This window comes from Setaria viridis, chromosome 2 (assembly GCF_005286985.2).
Source record: "Setaria viridis chromosome 2, Setaria_viridis_v4.0, whole genome shotgun sequence".
NCBI lineage: Eukaryota > Viridiplantae > Streptophyta > Magnoliopsida > Poales > Poaceae > Setaria > Setaria viridis.
The window spans coordinates 30,610,534-30,635,050 of NC_048264.2; the positions used below are offsets into that span (position 1 = coordinate 30,610,534).

General features: G+C 42.9%; 3 protein-coding genes and 2 non-coding genes across 8 annotated transcripts; 3 read left to right on the forward strand and 2 right to left on the reverse strand.

Moving 5' to 3' along the window:
• Nucleotides 1–2,978: 2,978 nt before the first annotated feature.
• On the forward strand, nt 2,979–6,908 carry LOC117845403 (dormancy-associated protein homolog 3). 4 transcript variants are annotated; one of them, XM_034726432.2, is made up of 3 exons: nt 2,979–3,468; nt 3,737–3,848; nt 6,252–6,908. In XM_034726432.2, exons 1-3 carry the CDS (start codon nt 3,168–3,170, stop codon nt 6,271–6,273), a joined length of 435 nt encoding a protein of 144 aa, XP_034582323.1. In that variant the 5' UTR covers nt 2,979–3,167; the 3' UTR covers nt 6,274–6,908. The 4 variants fall into 4 exon arrangements, with proteins under 4 accessions (XP_034582323.1, XP_034582325.1, XP_034582321.1 ...); XM_034726434.2 differs by lacking the exon at nt 6,252–6,908 and adding an exon at nt 3,987–4,601 and having other exon boundaries at nt 2,980–3,468; XM_034726431.2 differs by lacking the exon at nt 6,252–6,908 and adding an exon at nt 4,091–4,601 and having other exon boundaries at nt 2,983–3,468.
• LOC117845402 (kihadalactone A synthase LFS) lies at nt 5,627–10,059 on the reverse strand. The gene is made up of 11 exons (XM_034726429.2): nt 9,850–10,059; nt 9,561–9,756; nt 8,324–8,404; nt 8,152–8,203; nt 7,902–8,023; nt 7,297–7,397; nt 7,088–7,146; nt 6,705–6,761; nt 6,144–6,189; nt 5,991–6,070; nt 5,627–5,900 (listed from the first exon to the last, which is right to left on the reverse strand). Exons 1-11 carry the CDS (start codon nt 9,934–9,936, stop codon nt 5,828–5,830), a joined length of 954 nt encoding a protein of 317 aa, XP_034582320.1. The 5' UTR covers nt 9,937–10,059; the 3' UTR covers nt 5,627–5,827.
• Nucleotides 10,060–10,598: 539 nt separating this feature from the next.
• On the forward strand, nt 10,599–10,671 carry TRNAA-CGC (transfer RNA alanine (anticodon CGC)). Its single transcript has one exon. It is a non-coding gene; the product is annotated as a tRNA-Ala (tRNA).
• A 5,267-nt stretch (nt 10,672–15,938) lies between these two features.
• LOC117846654 (small nucleolar RNA Z247) lies at nt 15,939–16,077 on the reverse strand. Its single transcript, XR_004638382.1, has one exon. It is a non-coding gene; the product is annotated as a small nucleolar RNA Z247 (small nucleolar RNA).
• A 3,295-nt stretch (nt 16,078–19,372) lies between these two features.
• Nucleotides 19,373–23,801, forward strand: LOC117842086 (uncharacterized). The gene is made up of 7 exons (XM_034722436.2): nt 19,373–19,548; nt 20,573–20,637; nt 21,013–21,080; nt 22,699–22,805; nt 23,134–23,183; nt 23,261–23,343; nt 23,414–23,801. Exons 1-7 carry the CDS (start codon nt 19,494–19,496, stop codon nt 23,526–23,528), a joined length of 543 nt encoding a protein of 180 aa, XP_034578327.1. The 5' UTR covers nt 19,373–19,493; the 3' UTR covers nt 23,529–23,801.
• The last annotated feature ends 716 nt before the right edge of the window (nt 23,802–24,517 follow it).

Here is a 24,517-nt window from a genome sequence, read left to right on the forward strand (position 1 = left end):
GTAATCCAAAGAGCCAGCACTCTCCAAGCTTCTCTCCATGCATGAATGCATGATTGGTCGTTTGCCTATTCTCTTCTCTCTCTCTTGTTTTGGGCGCCTCTTTTGCTTTCGCTGAAGCTTTTTACCTAATCCGAGCGAGAAGTACTTCCTCCAATGCGGATTAAGTTGGGTGCTTTGGCAACTAGCTAGGGCGACCGGACCTCCACTGACATCCCACCAAGTGCGGTGACAATGGAGCCGACTGTCATCTCAACCAGTTTCCAGGAATGCTGTCTACTGAATATGCCTACACGACCAAAAGCCTTGATACATTGGTGTGGCCTTGAGCCTTCTACGCTGCATGACTGCATCTGCATACATTGGTGTGGCCATTGCGGATCGATGACCTGATGGGTGGGTACTGTGCGAAAAAGAATACTGTAGTGGCTGGTGTTGGATTCGGTCAGCAACTTCCTCCGTTTCAAATTATAAATCGTTTTAACTTTTTAATTTATAGATATTATTATACATAAATATTGTTCGTGGAATTCGAGACTCCGACCTTGCATGATCCCTCCCTCTGCTCTTTTCGTGACTCGCCATTGCAGACTTGCAGTTGCAGTGCATCTTGACAGGATCCAGGCATCCAGCTCCGTAGTCTGATTTCGGAGCCCTACTTAATAAATCAACTAATCAAAGCCTGTCACGAGCAAATATCTTAAGAAATGCTTGTCAGTGGATGAGGCCACTGCCCACTGCTGACTGGACCTCTAGAGATTTCGACTTTCAGTTCGTCCCCTCTGCTGCTGGGTCGCCTGCATGGGGCCCGAATCCAACGGCTCAGAAGCGCCCGTACAACGTACAAGGTCTCGTGTCATCTCATAAACCCAGTGGGCCCCGGTGCGTGCCGCGCTTTCTCCTCGACGCGAGGGCGTCCGGCTCCTTCCCAAATCGTGGCGTGCTGGAGTAGGCTGCTCAGCAGTGGATCTTATCTGCTCCCGGAAACTCGTGGCCTGGTGGGCCCGGGCATGAGTATTATGTCAGCCCGGCCATATTTTGGTCTCATTTTGTGAGATCTGCAATCTGCTATTCTGCGAAAGACAGGTGACTCGAACCCTCCAAATAATTGGGAACCCTACTACGTGGTCAGAGAAAATTGTCACGCACACTAACATTTAGGATTCACACTTAACCATCGATAGGGTTTATACTAAAATATATTCTCTCCGGTGTCAAAATATTTATCACTCTTAACTTTTACTTATAACTTTTAATCATTTGTCTTGTTAAAAAATTATTGTAAATATAAAAGATAAATTATGCTTAAAGTACAAAATAAGTCACAAATAAAATAAATAATACTTATATAGCTTTTCTAATAAGGTGAATGGTCAAACGAGGTGATCAAAAGTCAAGCGGTACAAAAAATATTCCGATACGAAGGTGGCACATTTTAGGATTTTCGAATGTTGGAATTGATTCATCGAGTCTCAACTCCCAACCAAATGATGGCCAGAGTTGACCGAGTTTTAACTTGAGAAGTTTAGACAGAAATTAAATCAAATATACCAACCCATGCTTAACTGCAAACGTTGTATGCCCGTATCCTTCACATATACATAGATAGATCGTGAATGTGCTGGAGTATTGCTCGCCCCTAGTATTTCTGATTCCAGCAATAATAATCCTAGGCCATGCACAGGTGTGTTAGCTTGCGGCTGCGCTAGGTGTGTTACTGGATGTAGACTCCTAGGATTAGAAATTTCTTTATTTGAACCGAAAGCTCGATCGATCTAGAACACTGAATGTTGCTTCCAAAATTCTGAAGTTTCATTTCAGAAACTCGGTTGTAAGTTTGAACTTCCACGTCGGAAATGGTGGCCGATGAGCGAAACACTTGTGACCTTCCTTTTTATGTGAAAAAAAATCAAATCCATGAATTCATCAGTTGGGATTCGAATATATTTTCAACGAGATTACCTGTGGTGATCACGTACGGGCGGCTCGCTTGGGCTGTAAGTTAGCCTGTAACTGTAAACAAACCGGGCTCCCCCTCGGTCACGGCCTGGGCCTTGTTTAGTTCAGCGAAGTTGGCGCCGTCAAAATCACTGCACGCACTGCAGCACACTGTAACGTTTCGTTTGTATTTATGAATTATTGTCCAAATATTGACTAATTAGGCTCAAAAGATTCATCTCACAAAGTACAACCAAATTGTGCAATCAGTTTTTAATTTCGTCAACATTTAGTACTCCATACATGTACCGTAAGTTTAATGTGACGGGGAATCTTCTTTTTGCATAGTGCCAAAATTTGGATTCTGGGGGAACTAAATATGGCCTCGATGTATGTCTCAACAACAAACGACCATCCATCCATCCATCCATCCATCCATGATCCATGCAAGGTGCTCGGTGCATGTACTGAGACGGGAAGAAGAGAGGTACGGAGTAGAGCAGAAGAAAGAAGCTATAAGCATGTGAGTATGTGATAGGGGTCACACATTTCAAGGGGGTTCATACGGGATCCGTTGCCGCACAATTTCATGATCTGACATGCGTGCAGAGCTATGGTAGCAATTGATCCAAGAAATGGTGGAAGAAGCCAGAAGGTCCAGTATGGGGAAATTGGAATAATGCCTAGCTCGTTGGAAATAATATGCTTAGACGAGTGGTTTCGTCTTGTCAGATGTTATGCAACACACAAGCGTTCTTCTGTAAACACAAGGAGTTTAGATTTGTGGTAGTTCTGACGGTAACAGCCTGATTTTTGTGAGATTTACAACTGTCATCCTACACTCTCACACCAAATGCGGTAAGGAGAATCCATATGGCGGCGAACCAAGATGCATGGAGCCGAGCCCAGCCACCCAGCCTTAGCCAAGAAAGAAAAGGAAAAAGAAAAAGAAAAAGTGTACCCAAAATTACACATGGCCCCCCAAATATCTCACCTAAATGCTCTCTCCACCCGACCACCCCCCAGACTCCTCTATAAAGCTCCCCTGCCTTCCTCCAAGAAGAAAGGAGAACAGAGCAACAGGAAGGACTCTGCCAGATCGAGCCTTCTTCTCCCTCTCAATATCTCTTCGGACACCGGAGAGAGCAGAGCAAGAGGATCTCAGTCTTAACTTCTTAAGCAAAAAACGCACGCACGTAGAGATCAGAGAACGCGCAGGGCGTGCACGGTGCATGGGTCTCCTGGACCAGCTTTGGGACGACACGGTGGCCGGGCCTCGCCCGGACTCCGGCCTCGGCAAGCTCCGCAAGTACGCCTCCTTCTCGCCCTCCTCCTCCTCCTCGGTGTCCGCGGCCGCGGCCTCGCCGCCGGCCGCTGAGGGGGCGAGCCGCGCCGTGCCCGTGCCTCCCGTGACGCGCAGCATCACCATGCTCCGCCCCTCGGCGCTGTCCGTCGCCACGTCGCCGCGCAGCGAGTCCAGCTCCGCGCCGTCTTCGCCGGCCAGCGGCGCCCCGGACTCGCCCTTCGGCGCAGGTGACCGGCCACCCTTTTCCTTTCCTTGGTTTCTTTGGTGTTCCATTTCCTTTGTGCACTCGCACATAGGCAAAAAGAAAAAGAAAGAAAGAAAATTACAGGCACAGATGAAACAAAATTTACGGTTCCATGCATAGCGCCTGGATTTTAGAGATCTATTGGGATCTATGCTACTTCGATGTTGGATCTTTTAATTTTTAGATAATGAAAGCACACATGTTCACATCAGGACGACTCTTTACACGTGGTATCTTGTCTCTTGGTGCAGCCACGACGCCCAAGGGAGAGGGCTGGAAGAAGCTGCGCCGGAAAGGCAGGATGGCCGCCGCCGACGGCGCCGACACCCCCGGCACGCCGAGGAGCCCCACCGTCTACGACTGGTGCGTGCCTCAACTTGCCTCCAAACAGCTACGAAGTACTAGTATCTAAAACTCCAACATGCATATCTAGCTAGCTGCTTATCGTGTCACTGAAGATCCAAAAGCATAAATCACTGATATTTCTGAACGTATACTAAGATGGTTTACGTACAACGACCAAGACACGCAAGAACCTTGCTTGGATAATTGGATTTGATACGATGTTGTCTGATCTGCGTGTCTCGGCCGGACTCTGGCGGCAGGGTGGTGATCAGCTCGCTGGACCGGTGAAGTAGCCGACCGGGCCCAGCTGCTGCCCAAGACACAAGAACTGAACTGCACAAGGAAACCATCAGCAGCTAGCAAACTGAAGACGGATTCCTCTTTCAGAGCTTCTGATGATGGTTCTATGTGCTGTATATGTTAAAAATATGCCATCTTCTTGTAAATCCCCGTGTGAGTTGCTGCTAGTTCTGTAAGCTCTACTAGTAAAGCTCCTCAGCAGCTCGTGCATGTCACCGTATCCGTGTACAAAGCTGCCCAAGCCTTGAAGTGAAAGCAGAACCTGATGTCGCTGATGCTGGCGAGGTCGATGTAGCAGAGTCGTGGCAACGCTGTATGAGTGACCGCGTAGCGTCCCCTGCTTTGTAAGGCGCTACTCGCCTACTCCAGCACGAGCTGCTGCTGTGTAGAAAGTAAAAAAGAGTACTCGGCAATAATGCGTGTGGTTGGGTGTTCTGGATAAATGTAAATCCGGTAGAACACTTTCGCCAATGTCTTATCATGCTTATCCCAGGAATATCTTGTCATGGGCGGCGTTGATTGTTTACCAATAATTCAGTCCGTCCATCGCGATCCTGACGTCAAAGCGATGCCAAGTTTATCCGGAAAGTCCCAAGTGTCACAGTGTTGTTACTACTGCGAGGTCAAAAGGGTTAACTTCAGTGATGTGTGACGGATCTTTTGGTGCATTTGCCAGCGACGACAAAATCCGGTGCACACATCGCTGCTCGCCGTGCGCTTCGTGGCGCTGGGGCAGGTGGTGACGCACGGATGGATGGTCCCGGCGAGGGTGCGAGATGCTGTTGCTGTCTCCTCCCGTCGATCCGATCCTTTGCTCTTGCTCGCTCCCCCTGCCGGTACGGGATGGCACAGCGTTGCCGCTGCCTGTCTCCGTTTCTGCAGCTCCTTTTCCAACGGCCAGTGGCACTGCTTTCCTTTTCGCAATTGATTGAGCAATCGAAATCATGGATTAATGGGCTAACGCTAATCTCGTGGCTTGGCTCCAACAACTAACCGTCAGGACATCATGAATCATGAATGTAATTCGGGGATAGGTCCATTTTTGCATCAGGATTCAGAACAAGGTATTGGATAGTTTGGGTGTAAAACAACTCGAGTTTTTTATTTGGGGTCCGTCAGCCAAAATAGATTGTCGACAAGAGCAAAACGGATTTCTTCTATGCAAAACGGATTGCCAAAATAATGGAGTAAAATGTATGATGTTTAAAAACAACTTAAATTATTTAGCTCATATATTTTTGAGTTAAATATATTGGCGTTCTCAAACTTGTTCCACCGCATCACTTTGATCCACGAACTAGCAAAATGCTTTTCGTGAGTTGGTGAACCTAAGTAGTACAGCAAAACAAGTTCAAGGGCTGCTAGTGTGTTTAATTCTGTATTTAAAATGGACTGAGTATATATCTAAATTATATAAAAATGCAATTAGTTCAGCTCTTTGGAGTGTAATATATCTGTTACATTATTGAAGCGTATTCTTAGGTACACTGCACACATACATGCATCACCTCTGGTTCCAATCATTTATTGTAGAAAAAGCATATAATTACTTTAACAATCCATCAGCCATGATAACTGACCATACCAATAGGAAATATTTTTGCATAGAGAAACAAAAATCTTATTGACACTGGAAGTCATAAGTTCATAGTGCAGTACTACTGATTCGTATGTAGTACTACTTATTGGTTGCTAGATTAGGCAGTCGCCAATTTATACGTAGAACTCAATCTCTCTTCCAAATAGTCGCCACTCTTGATAGGTGGAAACCTGAAAAATTGTCAAAGTTTGAAAGAAAATATGTGAGGAGTGGGTACCGATAAACAAAACCTGTCAATTGTTAGAATCGTCAAAGGGGACCTTGGTGGATATGCCTCATTGCAACAACTCTCCATGCATTGGATCACTAAATTTGGGCTTGGATCAATGAAGAAAGCAACCTGATCGTAATGAAAAACATAAAAGCTTAAGACGATGAAACATCGAATTAAGTAAGTGCACTTAGTTACTCACAGAATATCGCTCTTTGCCAACAGGGACAACACGATGCAATGTAGATCTGAAAGTTCCAATAGAAGCACATTAGAAGATATTGACATACAATCTTTTTTATTCTTGTAGGTACAACATGGCAAAGAAATGATAAGGAATCAAAAGAAGACAACTCCAAAGCAACCTTGCTAAATACTCCCTCCGTTCCAATTATAGATCATTTTAGCTTTTTTAATTCATAGATATTACTATGCATCTAGTGTATGTCAAAAGTCAAAATGACCTATAATTTGGAACGGAGGGAGTAGGATGCATCATGCATGAAACTGAGATGCCATTTACGAAGACATTTAGAATATTACCTAAAAGTTGTATGCAAGACGATGTTAAATATGAATCAAAATCAAAGAAACCATTATGTTTTTAATGATATATAGATCTGTGAAGAATTGTAGAAAACAATGTTTCAAGTTGCCAATATACTTTTACGCCTAAAATAGTACGACAGAGAGTCAAAGATGATTGCTTCCATGTGCATGATCGCAAAATAGATAAACATAAGAAAGAAAGAAATGATGATACCTGAATACACAATTAGTCCACCTTTCCAACAGATCACCAATATTAACAATAAGGGACCTGCAATTAAATCAGAATAAGACCACGTACATACATGCATGCATGCATACATACATACACACACAAATGTACGTACGTATATACATGCATACATACACACACGCATACACACACGCACACACATACACACACACATACACATACACATACACATACATACATACATAACGGGAATCATCTAAAGATCATACAAAACAGAGTCAACCAGTTTAAGAAAGCATATCAGCCAAAGAGATACAAAAGCAAATTAAAGCACTTGAAATTACTTGACTTTCTAGACCATTATATCAAATAACTATTCATCAAAATCATGGAATAAGTATTACCCATTAATGTGGTGAACATCTTCCCAAAGCTGAGGATGCCTATCTTTCTCTCTGCATATCTACAAAGTGCAAGGGTCCAGATTTACAAGAGAGAATCTAAATGACGATTTTATTTTTATTTTGGGCGAATATATTGTTTACACTAGTGATTGTGTAAAATGGATGATAATATTGACTTTTCAATTAAAATTTTAAGAAAAATGTCATGCCTGCAGGCCAGGTGTACCATCTGTTGCTAAAAGGGTCAGCATTCCATAATCTGAATGAGCTGCTGCACCAATATTTCGATCATCAGAAGCATTTACGTTACCTGCCATGAATCAATCACATGTTATACCATTTGATAGAACAAGCTGTACAAAAATAATACAAAGTCGTTCAACTCACCATATAAATTAAGAATGTTCACGTGCTCTCTAATAACAAATGGTAGGATGATGCAAAGTTTTACTATCAAATAATACAGGGCCGCTTTACTAAAGACTTGTCTTGGGTATCACTTGGTAGTGTCTTGTCAAGACTTGGCAATATCTGATTGTTTATTAGTTCCCTACCCATTAATACAACCAAGACACTCTAGAGGATCCATGTTCTCCTTGCTTTATAATGACAAATATTTTTCACAAAAAAAATATGCTTCATCCATAAATGTCCAATGTAAACAAATTTTTTATGCAAAAATATACGTTTTCCACATACTATATAGTCCATGAGGAACCAAGAAATGGCAAGAGAAACCAAAGGGCAACATTTCAATTGCATATAACCTAGAACAAAACTTTAATTGTTTCGTACGAAAGAGAAGGAAAGCTACCTGCATAGTGTAATAATCGAAGAACTGCTGTTGGGATTTCAAAAGCACCATTCTTTTGAAAGAATTCAGCATCAAGGTCCAAACTCAAAGCAATAAGAGACAATATTCTTTTGCCAGTAACCCTGAAAAGGAAGAATAATCCAAAAGATAGAGATAAATAGCTAATGGAATACAATAGTGAAACCATGAGAGATTGTATTAAAAAGTGTTGAAATTGTTTGTTGGATAGTGCAAAAACAAGGAAACTTACAGTGCATTTGCATGGTATGACATCATTGTCTTTCTCCAAGATGGAAAACATTCTGAAATGTGTGTGGAGAGAACAATCCTTTGTTAGTGTACAAATTACTAAATGGATATCCCATTAAAGGAGTGATGTGGATTACATATTTTTTAGAATGGTAGTCAAGACAAATAAAAACCTTCAGAAGGCCATTGATTAACATTGTTATGTGAATCATCGTCCTCTTCAGGCCCAATGTAGAAAGTCTCCTTGGAGTCTCCTACATAGGTAATCACCAATCAGTAACTCACAATCTCAAGTATGAAACAACAGCCTATTTTAAACTGGAAAACATGTAAGTTTTGAGATTAGTAGGATCACCATTAAATTATGAAACAATAGCCTATTTTAAACATATCTTGAGATTGACAAAGTCACATGGGTACATCGATGTCATGGACTCATCACCTACCATTGAAAGAATAATTCACCGTAAATACGAATTGGAGACTTGAACCCAGGTGATCAAGTTCCACTACAAGGAACATAACCAATTGAGCTATGCTGAGCTTATGCTCATTATTATTCTTATTTTCCCATGCTTGTTAAATTGCAAATTACAACAAACCAAATGAAAGTCACGGTTTGTATTGTTTGTTTTTTTCCTTTTGAATTCTTGTTCTTAGTGTTTTCCATTGGAAGATGCTTATATACTGTTGCATCATATTCAAAAATCATGTCATGAATTTGGGTCCGAAAACCTCATTGTTACGCAGCCTTGCATATGTCGGGTTTAACATGCATCTTCCGGTTGATTTGGCCCTAAATAGCTGCCCCCATGAGATACTCATACTCTAAAATTGAATAAGTGAAGAACTGTGTTGTAATGTAGAAGTGCGTGATGTTGACCTATAATCTCGTTGGTGCCTCTGTGGACAACATACATAGGAGTATTCACTTACTCCCTCCGTTCCAAATTATAGGTCGTTTTGGCTTTTATAGATTCATAGACTTTGTTATACACTTAGATATACCCTATGTCTAGATGTCTAATAATATCTATGCTTCTATAAAAACCAAAACGACGTATAATTTGGGACGGATGGAACGCACCTTTACACGTGAGTTCCATATGAGGCATAGCTCTTTTTTCCCCTCCCAAAACTGGACTAATAGGTTCAAAAATTAACTCACGCATGTCCCTCGCGTCTACGTTTTCACTGTTCTTGCACTTGCACGCATATTTCAGGGCTTCAAACGCTGGCACCCGGCCTCTTCCCTAATCCCTCTGTTCCCTAACGATTCTTCTGGGCAAGGACAATGTTTTTCAACATGCACCGGCCGGCATGATCCATCATCATTCATGCTATATTAGCATAAAGCGGGCTTTTGTTCCGGCAACATGGGAACAAGGGCGTAAATAAACAAGTTACCACCTCGGGAGTCGGGGTTGTCGTCGACCTTCTCGGAGTAGGGCGCGGTGTATCCCCGGTGGCTGCTGTTCTTCCGCAGCGCCATCTTCTCCTCCACGGGGCGCTCGAAGAACTTGCGGCTCTCGGCGAGCACCCGCTCCATCAGGGCGCGCTCGATCCCGTGGTTGACCACGTAGAAGAAGCCGTACTCCACGCACGCCTGCAATGCATTGCGTACCGTGGTGATCAATCCATTAATAGAAGAAAGAAATTTCGACGGAGAAGAAGTTCAGATCAGGCTCGGACGTCGGACCTGGCGGATGGACGTGGCGGCGGCGCGGAGGTCGGGGGACGCGAGGTCCACCACGGGGAGGTCCAGGCGGCGACCGGCGCCGGCCATTGATCGATCTCTCCCGCTCGCTCAGCCTACTTGCAGCCTTGGAGGGAACGTAACGAGCAGTGCGGCGAGCTCAACTTTCTTGTAATGAGCCTGCTCCTTGTGCTTTTCACCTGCTGATCGCGTGGCCGGCGAGGCGAGAGTTTAATAGCACGTTCCGCGTACGCGCGGAGTCAGACCGAGACATGTGCCCGGCGTGAGTCGCGCGGGGACTAGAGAACTGCGCACGCGACCCACGCTGACAACGAAACACGGCTTCACGGGTCGCCCCAAGATCGTGGACACGACGATTATATTGTATAGTAGGTGGTTCCGCTGCTCTGTGTCTGAATGATGATCAGCGGGACTAGCTGTTCACGGGCCAAACCGCAACATGATTGCCCCGTGTTGCAGCATTATTCAAAGCTGCAGGATCGGAACTCGGCGAAGGCGTTGATTCGACGCGAGTAGCATCAAATCGAACATCCGACACGATCCGGATGCCGAGCAAGGCAGCGCCCCTATCTGCTCCTTGCCGGATCCAACTGAATAATTGATGCCACCGGCTCACCGCATTTGGTACTACTACTTCATTAGCTGCAGGTCGCTGATCCAGTGCTATAGGGCGCTGACGTGTCGCACGAGTTAACTATTAATTCAAGAAATTAAACCTGAACAAACATCATGGGGACGTAGCTCATATGGTAGAGCGCTCGCTTCGCATGCGAGAGGCACGGGGTTCGATTCCCCGCGTCTCCAGAAGCTCAATTTTTTTTAAATTTATGTCCCCTTTTTTTTTTATTTCCATCTTTTATTTTCTTTTTTTATTCCTCATCTTGCCAATGCAAATTGCGTCTCTGTTTTTATTTGCTTCTCTTCTTTTCTTTTTTGTTTATTCCTCATCCTGCCAATGCCAATTGCGTCTCTAGCCTTCCTCCTTTTTTTTTTAAAGTGGATGCTCATTCTTTATTCAACAGACGAGGGGTCTGTGTGATCACGACCCATCAAAGTGCTTACAAAACGTGGGAGGGGATCATTCCAAATGCATGGATTGTCCGGGTCCCGAGCTAAGCCTGAATGAGCTAACTCACGCGCACACTGATTACACGATTACACGAACGTGGAATACAGGAAACATCCAGTAGAACAAAGTGCATAGCTAGGAGATCTCAAGCTTCCCTGAAATAACACCACCTGGTGCTTGGTCAAAAGTGGACGACCGCAGAGCAGAAGCTAAAGCTCCGTTTGGCTGGTTGAATCAGTTCCGATTCTTTTTTTGAATCACTGGAAACGCTGCCAAACGGTCACAGAAGGCATCGGTTCCAGCTAGAAATGTTTCCAGTGTTTCTGTTTTTTTCTACTATGGATCAGAATCACCATCCAGGTAGTTTCTGGTGATTCCGATTCTTGTTGTACTACCTCCCATCTAATCTATAAACATTTCTTGATCCTTTTTAAGCGCAACAAGTTAAAATGGGTCGCATTTTAAACGTTCTTCACTAAAAAATTAATATTTTCTTGTAAATATATCAATTTCTATAATTTTTTTCATATAAATATATTGTTTTTAACTGCCTTTTAAGAATCCGAATCTAGCCAGTTATTCATACGAGAAATATTTTCAAAGAGAATCCGGATTCAAAATGTTTCTACGAGAATCTGGATCCCTACCAAATGCGCCCTAAATTTAAAGAGTCAGTCTATGATAACGCGGGACATACCCCTGTCCATGGCAGCTTCAAGGGCAGCTAGGCAGGCTTCTCCCTCGGCACTTAGCACATCATTCACTGCCAGCAATTGTCCTGATCCTGCAAGAACTCCATGACCATCACTGTCCCTGATCACAAAGCCCCATGCACCATCCTTCTCTTTTCTCTCCGAATGCTCCATCAGTATTGATCTTTAAGCACATCTGATGGTGGAGGAATCTGTACTTTTGTTTTCAGTGTGAAAACTCAGAGGCGCTAGGAGGAATGTCGCCCTTGCTCTAGGGTCGACGATTGCGTGTTAATTGAATGACTCAGAACAGCCCCGGTCGTGGCTTTACATAGGCGCAGATAACAACTAGGCAGCAGGGGCTAGAGATGTTTGTTACAGATAGATTTTATCTAGCTAATAACTCAACTACTCAAACTATATCTCCAGCCCGATTACAACTCAGGTTGTTAATCTGTTACAATTTAGAGATAACTCACGCACGAATATGGCTGAATCCTGATCTCATCTTAACACCTTCCCTCAGTCATAACCGTGTTAGGTTAAGATTGGCCTTGAAATTTTCAAGTAACCTTACCGATAGAGCTTTTGTAAATCCATCAGCAACTTGATCGCCTGAAGAAACATATTCAACATCTAGTAGCTTTTGTGATACCCTTTCTCTCACAAAATGATAGTCTACCTCAATATGTTTTGTTCTAGCGTGAAAAACTGGATTGGCCGATAAAAATTTAGCACCCATATTATCACACCACAATCTAGCTGTCTTAGGACTTTTAATCCCTAACTCACGCAGCAAGATTTGCACCCATATTACTTCAGCTGTCGCATTTGCAATTGCTTTATATTCAGACTCCGTACTAGACCTTGACACTGTTGCTTGCTTGCGAGCACTCCAAGATATCAAGTTGGAACCCAAGAAGATAGCAAAACCTCCAGTTGATCTCCTGTCATCAACACTGCCTGCCCAATCAGCATCTGGAAAAGCACTCACCAGAGTTGACGGTGACTTGTGTATTCTGAGTCCCAACCGAGACATTGCTTCACATATCTTAAAATTCTTTTCACAGCTGCCCAATGAATAGTTGTAGGAGTACGTAGAAACTGGCATACTTTGTTAACAGAGAAAGCAATGTCTGGTCTAGTAAGAGTAAGATACTGAAGAGCACCTACAATACTTCTATATTGAGTTGCATCTTCAGGACCTAAAAGTACACCTTCATGAACAGAAAGTTTTTCGCTGGTAGACAGGGGTGTTGCAACTGGCTTACAATCCAACATTCCAACTCTCTTTAATAAATCTAAGGCATACTTATCTTGTGTTAACACTATTCCATCACATACCTTGGTTACTTCAATACCCAGAAAATAATGAAGTTCCCCCAAGTCCTTAAGAGAAAATTCTTTATTCAGATCTTGCAGTAAAGCTGTTGTGGCCTTCTCAGTTGAATTGGCAACTATTATGTCATCCACATAGACCAACACAAATATAGTTACACCTCCTTTGTTATAAAAGAATAATGAAGTGTCAGCTTTAGATGCATGAAAGCCAAGACTAATTAGCTTTACACTTAGCCTTGAATACCAAGCTCTAGGGGCTTGTTTCAACCCATATAAAGCATTATCAAGCCTGCATACATATCCTTGCTTAGACTTATCCTCAAAACCAGGAGGTTGTTGCATATAAACTTCTTCATCCAGAAATCCATGAAGAAAAGCATTATTGACATCAAGCTATCTTAGACTCCAACCACAAGATATAGCCACAGATAAAATAATTCTAATTGTAGCAGCCTTAACCACCAGACTAAAGGTGTCTTCATAATCAATTCCATATTGTTGTTTAAACCCTTTTGCTACAAATCTTGCTTTATATCTATCTAAGCTTCCATCAGACTTTCTTTTGATTTTGTACACCCATTTGCAACCTATTACATTTCTCCCTTTTTGAGGTGGAACAAGATGCCAGGTCTTATTTTTCATGAGTGCATCATATTCAAGTTCCATAGCATGTTTCCAATTAGTGTCAGCTAAAGCCTCATCTACAGTACGTGGTTCACCAGTAGCAGCAAAAAAATCATATTTTATTGTACCATCACCATATTTTATTGTACCATCAGTATAAACCTTTTCCTTTCGAATACCAGATTGCAACCGGGTTCTAGGACGAGTCATACCAGGGTCTGTCACAGCTGATCCAGCAGCATCCACAGAAGATCCTAGCGTCGCCTGTCCCTCCTGTCGCATGCCGCTTTCTGGCAGGCCGTCACCACCGCCATCATCATTGCATGCACCAGCAGATTCACCAGCTTGTCCCCCCATTGCTCCCGATAGTGGGTGTGTGGCATCTCCCGGTAGGCTGACAGGACAGTGCACAGGTGAAGGCGCCGGTGATGCAGTCTGTTGCACTGTTGGAGGATGCGATCCCAAGGCTGATTCTGTTTGCTGCTGCTCCAAATCAGCTTCGTGCTCCGAGTCGCTGGACCCATTATTTGCTACCGTATTTGACATCTCCATGAGTTCATTTGACTCCAAATGTTCTGCATCATTCTCAACAGGGTCATTAGTAAAGTTTGATGAATTATTAGCATGCTAATCCACTACGTGTTCTACCCCCACATAGGCTAAAATCAGGATTTAGGAGTGAGGGAGAGAGATTGGTAATTTCAGATCTTAACCGAGCCCCTAAATTGGAATGCAACTGAGAAAACGGAAATACACTCTCATCGAATATGACATCACGAGATATGTAAATCCAGCCTGTAGATACCTCTAGGCATTTGAACCCTTTGTGAAGACTGCTATAACCAAGAAAGACACACTGCTTGGAATGGAATTGGAGTTTGTGAGTATTACATGGACGTAAATGAGGCCAACAGGCACGTCCGAAGGTTCTCTTTGCAGAGTAATCTAGTTTTTGATTATATAAACGCTCTAGAGGTGTAGATAGGTCAATGACCTTACTAGGAACTCGATTAATGAGGTAGACAGCAGCAAGAAAGGCTTCATCCCAAAATTTTAAGGGTATAGAAGCATGAGAGAGTAGAGATAGACCAACCTCTACTATGTGGTGATGCTTTCTTTCAGCAGAGCCATTTTGCTAGTGTGTGTGAGGACATGAGACATGGTGAACAATGCCAACTTTAGAGAAAAAGTAATTAAGTTTTTCATACTCGCCTCCCCAATCTGATTGCATGACAAGAATTTTTCTATCAAATAATCTTTCTACCGTATCTTGGAATTCTTGAAATTTTTGGAAAACGTCAGATTTGTATTTGAGGAAATAGATCCAAGTAAACTTGCTAAAATCATCGATGAAACTGACATAATAACGTTTTCTCCCAACAGACTCTGGTGCTGGACCCCAAACATCTGAGAAAATAAGTTCAAGAGGGAATCTAGAGACACTTGGGGATTTAGCATAGGGGAGCTGATGACTCTTAGCTTGTTGGCAAGCATTACACATAGTGTTACTAGATTCATCTAAACATGGGAGTTTATTCCTACTGATAGCTTGCTTAACAATAAATGACGAAAGATGACCCAAACGACTATGCCACCTTGAGAGAGGAATCTTGGTGGTGACACACACTTGCTTTAAAGATGATGCAGGAAGAGGGTAGAGACCATTGCGGCACCTCCCTTCAAGAATTGTGTTCTTCATGTCCTGATCCTTGATTAAAAAGAAGTTTGGGTGAAATTCAGGAAAGATATTATTATCAGTAGTAAGACGATGAACAGAGACAAGATTCTTGGAGGCTTTTGGAACATAAAGAATATTGTTTAAATAAATAGGACGATTGGGGGTACGGACAATAGTATGACCAACATGGCTAATATCCATACCTGACCCGTCGGCTGTGTGAATTGTATCCCCACCATTATACTTTTCTCTAATATGTAGCTTCTCCAATTCTCCAGTGACATGATCAGATGCATCACTATCTGCGTACCAGTTTGTGTCCACCGTGTAGGAACGATTTGTGGCGGCGACAAACCTTTTGTCCGGGACAAAATCCTCTTCAAACCGATGCCAGCAAGCTTCTGTGGTATGACCCTTTTTATAGCATACCTGGTAGATTGGCCTTTCATTATTGGAGTTGCCGCATGATGACTTGTGTAGTAGTAGTTGTTGTTGCTGCCTTGCCTTGCGCTGGAGGAGCCACCGTGATAGCTTCCACGACCACGACCAAGAGGAGGACCCTGGCCACGTCCACGACCAGATGTGCGCCCACGAGATCCTCCATAGCCATCACAACTGGAGTAGTTTGCTGACCCTCCTTGCTTGCCATAGACTAACTCCATGCGAGTCCCGAAATTTAGGAGCTGTGAGTACAACTCCTTGATCGAGATCGGTTCCACCCTAGCAACCAGGGCAGACACAAGGGGAATGAATTCTTCATCTAGCCCGGTGAGAATATACTCAACAAGCTCTTCATCTTCAAGCGGCCTTCCTGCTGCCGCCATATCATCACTGAGACTTGTCATCTTCATGAAATATTCAGCAACCAACGAGCTTCCCTTCTTTGTGTTAGATAACGCAATGCGCATGTTCACGGCCCTCACTCGGGACCACGACGCGAAGATCTCCTCAATGACTGCCCATGCCTTGGCCACTGTTGTCGTCGAGGAGGCTTGAGAGAGGATGTCCTTGGACAGAGATGAAAGGAGGTAGCTCAGGACCTGTTGGTCCCTCGCCTCCCACTCTTCAAAGGCCGGATTTGGCTCTTTCTTCTCCTTATCACCATCTGTGACGGTGATTTCTGCTGCAGGTTGCTTTGCCTCACCAATGAGGTGCCCCATGAGACGCGTGCCGCGCATGGTAGCACGGACTTAGGCCTTCCACATCTTGTGGTTGGTCTTGGTGAGCTTCTCAGCGACCGGTTGCCCGATTAGCATGTTCGTCGGGAACGCGGAGGAGGAACTTGACGCCATGGCTGGAGCTCTACCAATCTAAATGGCTCTGATTACCATGTGAAAACTCAGAGGCGCTAGGAGGAACGTCGCCCTTGCTCTAGGGTCGACGATTGCGTGTAAATTGAATGACTCGGAACAGCCCCAGTCGTGGCTTTACATAGGCGCAGATAACAACCAGGCGGCAGGGGCTAGAGATGTTTGTTACAGATAGATTTTATCTAGCTAATAACTCAACTACTCAAACTATATCTCCAGCCCGATTACAACTCAGGTTGTTAATCTGTTACAATTTAGAGATAACTCACGCACGAATATGGCTGAACCCTAGTCTCATCTTAACATTCAGAAACTGGATGTTGTATGCCATCTCCTTGGCTCTGTGTACCACCTCTTCTGTCGACAATATGTGTTTTCTCCTGCATTGGCCTTGTTTCTAGCATCCCACCTGTTAACGCTCATTATTGACACACTTTTAGTGCCATTTAACTAGTGTTTTCAGGCATATTCTTATACTAACCTGCCACTTGGCACCTGAAATAACCCCATATTCGCATGTGTGTTGTGTTTTGGATCATATTGCAAAATCACAGGAAATATGACATAAATGAAGGGTTTTTCTACGAGTTGGATTTGGATCCGGACTTTGGATATTGGAAGGCCCATACACGAACATTGAACTGCAGGCCCACAGGAAGAGCTGAAACTTGCATGGAACATATCTTCCTCATTCGAACTCCAATTGAGGTGAATTTACAGGAAAAATTGCATAGCTCGACGAGATCTACAACTTTCGTATGAAGCGCTCGAGCATTGAAGGCCAAAACAGGGCAAGCGGATCGGCTCAGAGGGGTCTAGGCCAATCGACCTAGCCCGTTTTTGGCTCCGATCATTGAGCCCTTCCACCAGGAGGAAGCCTGCGATGTCTCTAGGGTTATTTTCCAGATACTTGGATTCGAAGGCACCCCAACCGACACCGGCAACTATAAATACCCAAGACATCCAACAAGGAGGAGAATCCCGATGAGTTTAGACCTGGCCGTCGCCACCACAAGATGAAAAACAGGGATTAGATCAGTTCACCGTGACGACCAACGCCGGTGGGAGTCAGGAGGCGCAAGGAAGCCCTCAGGATGATCGGCCTAAGGAGCCCTAGGCTGATCGGCCTAGGGTGTTCCTGCACCCCCTCGCCGCCATCTTCGGTGACAACGTTCTCCAGAGTTTCCTTTACCCCTTTTTGCATCAATCTATGTAAGATTTTGGGGTAAAGCCTCTGTTCATCCCTAGGATTATTTGGATCCTTGATATGTAACTGCTACATATACTTCATGCCTATCAATTCTTCATGATCTATGTCTTTGCAATGCTTCATTCATATGTGTTCTAATTAACATATATTCTTAGTAGAGTTTGTGGTATCGTGATGATTAGCGTAACTCTGCGGATGCTTTGATATAGATGTGGGAGCGGAGTTGTTGAGTATCCCTGCTTAGTGACGGTATGCAGGAGGGAAAGAGCCGAGCGAGCACATGATCTCTGTGATAGCTAGTGAAGGCAGCACCTATTTGTGTAGTAGATGCATATTCATGTGAATCTAGATCCTAGGGAGGGAACGTATATCTATCTCTGTTATCTATCTTGTATCAGCCTTTGCTTCTTGTTCCTTTGTTTAGTTTAGATTGGTTTGTCTCTCTACACAACCCATATTGCTTGATCTCGTTAGTAAGATTAGTATAAAGTGAGAGCCAGCGTCTCACTTGTTTCACGGATTGATAAACCTTGGAGGAATACTGTAAGAGAAAAGTTACAGCTGATCCGTGCGCTTGTGGTTTACAAATTGGCGCGCTAACTGCCGTCAATACTACCATATCCATAAGAAGTTGGATACTAGGATCATTTCCTCCTCTTTCATATTCAGAATGTGCCTTACCACTTCACGCGCAGAATTCATGGATAATAGACAAATGCGCACATCCTCCGAATCCATGGCCAGCCAACGCTTCCTCATCAAAGCGTCAGCACACAGGGCATCTAGTGTCGACCTCATCCACCCCCCCTACGCTTAATGTTCATCCGAATAGGCAAACTATTATGGGCCAAACGCCATAGGAATTGCTTCACCTTTGGCAAGCAAGGGAGTTTCCAGAGTTGCATCCAATGAAAGTTGCCTTCCAGGCTCGATGTAGAACTTGATGAGCCCGTTTATCTTGATTGTTGCTGTTCTCGGTTATCCTCCAGCACATGGTAGGCCGATTTCACATTGAAGACGCCCTTCGCGTCATAGTGCAAGGCAATTGTATCCTCCTTTCCTCCCTTAATAGGTATTCCCTCCGTTCCAAATTAGTATTTGTTTTAGTTTTTCTAGATACGTAGCTTTTGCTACGTATCTAGATATACATGTATTTAGATCTATAGCAAAAGCTACGTATCTATATATCTAAAAAATTAAAATGAATAGTAATTTGGGATGGAGGGAGTGCAGCGAAACGAATAGTAATTTTGGGACGGAGGGAGTGCAGCGAGCATGTGTTTCACATCATCCTCCCGAAAGATGTCCTCGACAAGCTCCCTGTTCTACTTGAATCTAACACAACATTTCCAGGTTAGCTGATTGCATTCATTTTTTTTTCTGCCACGAATCCAGCATGTAAATTGGGTTAGAAGGCGTAGGCTTATCTACTGGACGTTTGAATTTGGCCCAATATAGACAAGCCTAGGCCTAGGCCCGCAGCAGCCTGCTTCTTCTACACAAGCCCGGTTTGTGCCAATTTGGGCTCTCGAGCGCCTTGGACCAGCCCACACGACCCATCATCGCCTCCACCCGCATCGTCCTTCCCAAAAGTAGCGCAACCACGCACCGCCGGCGCCGCTCGCCCTCCCTCTCTCGACCGGCATCAGGCGACGCTGCTTGCTACCCCAGCGTCTGCTTCGGTTCGCCTCGGCGGATCCAGATGCTGTCGAGGCTCTCTCGCGCCGGCCTCCAGGCCCTGAACCGGGCGAGACCAGGTCCGTCATGCACCTTTCGCCTCGGTCCTCCTCGCAGCGAGCGGTCCCGTTCGCCGTTCTGCTGCTGCGTGTCTCCCCCAACGCGACAGGCTTTCGATGTGTGCGCGTGTGCTGTTCACGAGGTGCTCACTGGATACTACCACGAGGTTTTCACGGACTATAGGTCCGGTGCGCTCGTCGATTAGCTATCGGATGTGCTCGCTGAGGCTATGGACTTTGAATTCGATTCGTTTCGTGCAAAGCGTACCAAGCTTCAAGTAGTGTATGTGCGGATAGTCTCTGTCTCGGGTTGGGGCTTAGTTTGTAAACACCTATGGTGAATTGTTGGCCTGCTGTGGTTAAACAGCTAACCGTAGCTCTTGATTTTCTGTTACACGGTGAGTTCCTGGATTACTAGCTTTGGCAGACATCAGTTAGTTCATTTTGTTTTCCTTTTTGTTGCGCGTGTGGAATTGATATTTGTACTCATGGCATGGAATTTGGAGGTGATTTCTGTGCTGGAGTGCCTGATGATTCATTGTCATTTGAACTGATATTGTGTCTCACTGCTTCCTCTGATTTTTTTTTTTGTTGATAAATCATGCCCCCAATATTCAATCAGATAACCTTTGGGGCAATTCATATAATTTAGCCATTTGACCTACTAGCACCCTTGAATTTATGCTTGGACCTTGTATTTTCGTTTTGAATGGAGTGCAGTTGCTCCATGCATCTTTGATCTGTTGCCTAGTTAGTAACTGGGATTCTCTTTACAATAGTATAAAGGGTGTATGCATTTGGACTAGCATTTCTCCTGCCAAAGTTTATTAGGACCTCTTATTTTGGATTTTATACAAGTTAAATACACTTCAGAAAAAATACTTCTATCCCTTGTTTTTATTTTGAAACTAGTGGTTGAAGTAAATTTCAGCTTTCTTTCTTTTTTTTTTCTTATTGGTGCATGTTTTAAAGTGGCGCGTTCCACAATTTCTGTGACTACATTTGCTCCATGTGACCTGCCTAAATTTTTCTGACCGTATACCAGGTCAAAATTCAGTTCCTTCAAGGAGCCATGAAGTACAGGCAATTAGCACTTATATGATCCGTGCGGTTAGTTGACTTTCTTTTATAGCACTTAATGTCCTTTAATGTTATAGAGTTTGTACTTCCTATTGCAATATGAAATTTACTTCTTTAGCAATTTCTCCTAGTGACCGGATTTATGAAATTGTGTGCATTTGTTGCCAGCATGTACTAGATATGCCTTCATTGCAACTGTAAATTTGTGTTAATCTGATCTCCAATCTCTTGAACTTGTTTCTTCATTCAAAATGTCAGATATACCCTGTCAGCTTTATATGAAGATGAATTTCAAATATATCTCATATGCTTAACTTTCTACATGCTCTAATGGTCTTCATCAGCTGCCTACTGCAAATAATTTGTTAACTATGGAATAATGAATGGAATTAAAAATTCTTTCAGGGGAGGAATTTATTCTGTTCTTCCACAAACGCTACAACAGGTGACAGTAACAACAAACCGGAAGCTAGGTGAGTTTTTTCACTTCCTGCGAAGAAATTAACTGCTGCTGTTTGTATGTATTTCTTGCTTACAAACCAGTATATCAGCTTGCCCCTGAAAGAAACCTTAATTATATACTGATTACAAATAGTATCTAATTGCTATATCAGCTTGCCCCTGAAAGAAACCTTAATTATATACTGATTACAAATAGTATCTAATTGCCCCTAAATCTTGATTTCAATGTTTAATGCCTATGCACTAGGACCATTACAATCATATTTCAGATGATGATTGAGCGGATTTAAATTGACGACTATGAATCTAGGGTATAAAAATGAACCAATGCGATAGCTTTTGCTGCTACGTTGGCTAGCAGTTGCACATCTCTTTGATATTACCGGCAATGGTGTGAGCCAGTGAGTCAGGAATCAGGGCCTAAGGGGCATACTCGCACCTGAATGATGTCTTTTTTCCATCAGATTTCTTCTATAAAATGTGCAATCAGATTGTTATGTTAGCCTCTATCTAAAGCAGTTCGAGGTACTGTTTTTTAGTCTAAAATGTGAACAGGCAGGTGACTCCCTTAGACATCCCCCCCCCCCCCCCCCCCCCCTCCCCAAGTGTGTCTTCAGGCACACTGGATTTCCATTTTCTAAATAGGTAAAGAACCTGTTAAAGAAGGTAACAAAGTACAGGATCGATGTTATACAAAATTAAGGACATGACTCATAGTTAATTCAATACATGTGGCATATATATTTGGACAAATTAAGCAAATGAGCTTAACCTAATAGAAATAAGTACCCAAGAGACCTCTAGATGCAATTCTGTTTCGAATTTGATTGCCAAACTCTTTGGGAACTACATGATTAAACATTTCTCCACCTATAAGCCACAGCCTACTGAGCATTTGAGCAACTCTTCATAAGTTGCCCTCCATATGTTGCCATTGGACATGTCATGCTTGTTGCCCCTTCTATGCTAGTGATGTTAAAATCTGCTGTCAGCCTTATAGTTTGGTTGCCATTTGTATGCTACCCAGTTACAGTTCCAATAGCCAGCCTGTTTCAGCACCTACATTTCCCAAACCTTTTTTTTAAAGGCAATCCTCTAGAGTGTAGAGTCTCCATTTGTGCATTGTCAATGTGAGTGTAGTCAATCTTCACTGAACACCGAAAGCAGTCCATCTAGGTGTGGTTTGTGAATATTCTTGATTCTTTCGAACACCAACGTGTAGCCCTCTGCCTGAGTGTATTTCATAAATATATGGAATTTATCCCTCCTGACACTAGCCAGAATCTTTCTTCTGAGACTCTGGATAAGATGATATATGCGAATTGCTGAGATATCTTGATTTTGAAGAAAGTTTGAGGCAGTTGTACAAGTCAGTAAGGCATTCCTATAGGGTCTATCGGTTTCACTTTGCTTCTTAATTATTTTTTTTGTTCCCACCATCTTAAGTATGAACTATAAAAGGCATTACATGTTCCATTGACTAATCACAAACATAAACTCAAAGGTCATGACTTGTTACCCTCTTCTCTTGGATTGTTTTTTTATGTGTTCCATCTAATGACTTACGTATAATTTTGAGTTACCTTAACAATTGCAGTTCAGTACCAATGACTAGTCTCTACTTTGCAGAATATCTGTGACTTTTGTCGATAAGGATGGTGAGGAAACGCTCGTTAAAGTTCCTGTTGGAATGTCAATGCTAGAGGCTGCCCATGAGAATGATATAGAACTTGAAGGTCCCTTGCATTGCTGCTTTTAAAAGCTTTATTCATTTTTGTTTTTTTAGTTCTAGTGCATACTCAGTATGCTTACATTCAGCTTGGTTTCCATGTGCCTCCTTAGGCGTGCTGTTAGTTAAAGGAGGCCTTTTCTATCGAATTTTGCTTTAGATACCTTAGCATGCTTCTATTTCATCCAGTTATTATACATGTCCTTTGACTGGCCAACCTATTAACATTTTGCTTTTCTGTAAAAGCTGTTTCTTGTTGGTTTTACATATAAAAAAAGTGTAAATTCCTTGCTGTGTGTCATTTAGTCTGAAAACACCTGTTGTTATGTAACCAGGAGCATGTGAGGGCTCTCTTGCATGTTCAACATGCCATGTGATCGTAACGGTATGTCAATCTATACACAATGTTTTTATGAGTTGAGACAGCTATATGTTTAGTTTGATATGAAAGGGTCTATTCAGGATGTAAACTACTACAACAAAATGGAAGATCCTGTGGATGAAGAAAATGATATGCTGGACCTTGCTTTTGGGCTTACAGAGACGTATGTGTATTTTCTTTCTGAATCCTAGAAAACTTATTATTTTGGTTTGACTAACTCTATCTTGTCTCAGATCTCGGCTTGGTTGCCAAGTAATTGCAAGCCCTGAGCTTGATGGCATACGCTTGGCACTGCCAGCAGCAACCAGAAATTTTGCTGTTGATGAGTATGTTGCAAAATCACACTGACTGACCAAGAACACTTATTTCATGAAAGTCACATGTTGGAATTTGGATACCTGCTCAGTTTGACAGAATAAGAGAATGAGATATATTGTTTGTTACGCTCGTCTTGTCATATCTTCAATTCTGGATTTCACATTAAACTGGTTTCCTTCTCTAATTTTGGAGAGATGGAAAATCTGTCAGTTTACTATTTCAGTAACTTCTTGAGGATGCAGAAGTCATACATTAATGATCATACTGTTGATTATATAGAATTTCAAATGCTTGAAAACATCATCTTTGTTGACTATAAGTTATTCTGTTCTTATGCAACGCGCCAATGACAAAACCACCTAGAGGGTTATGAAGTGTGCATATTAGCTAACCATGTACCATTGCTTTCCAAAAAGAATGTGTCGTCACCCATCATCCAATAAATTCTGGAAAGAGCTATGACTTAATCATTCTTGTGTTGAATTACTAAAACACTTTCTTTTGAACATATCCAATTAAAGATAAGTGCAATGTCTCATTGAGTAGAGTGCTGACTTGTATTGTCATGGAAAACGTGACCTATAATTTGAAGTCATTATGATGACACTTTTCTATGGTTTTCAACAAGGGACCTGGATATGAATTGTGTTACCTATAGACAGATGTGAGAAATGTGCAAGTGTCAAGAACTCTTCCTGCTATACAGTATTCCTATGAGCCACTGAGATTGGCGCTGCTTTTGACTGCCTTGTTCTTTCTGCAAAATATGTGGTGCTTTGTATATTCTTTTAGCTCAAAGTTCTTTTCTTTTATATGGGCTAGAGGTGCCTTTGGGATATCTTGTACTACTAAAATGTGAATAATAGAAGCGCATATATGAAATGTTGTTTTCTGAATAGACGTGCCTTTATGGTAAGAAAGCATCCAACTGAAGCTGACATATTCTTTGGTTGTTATTTGTGATCATTATTGAACCAAAGATCACATCTGAAGAATAAACAAATACAATATCCAAGTTC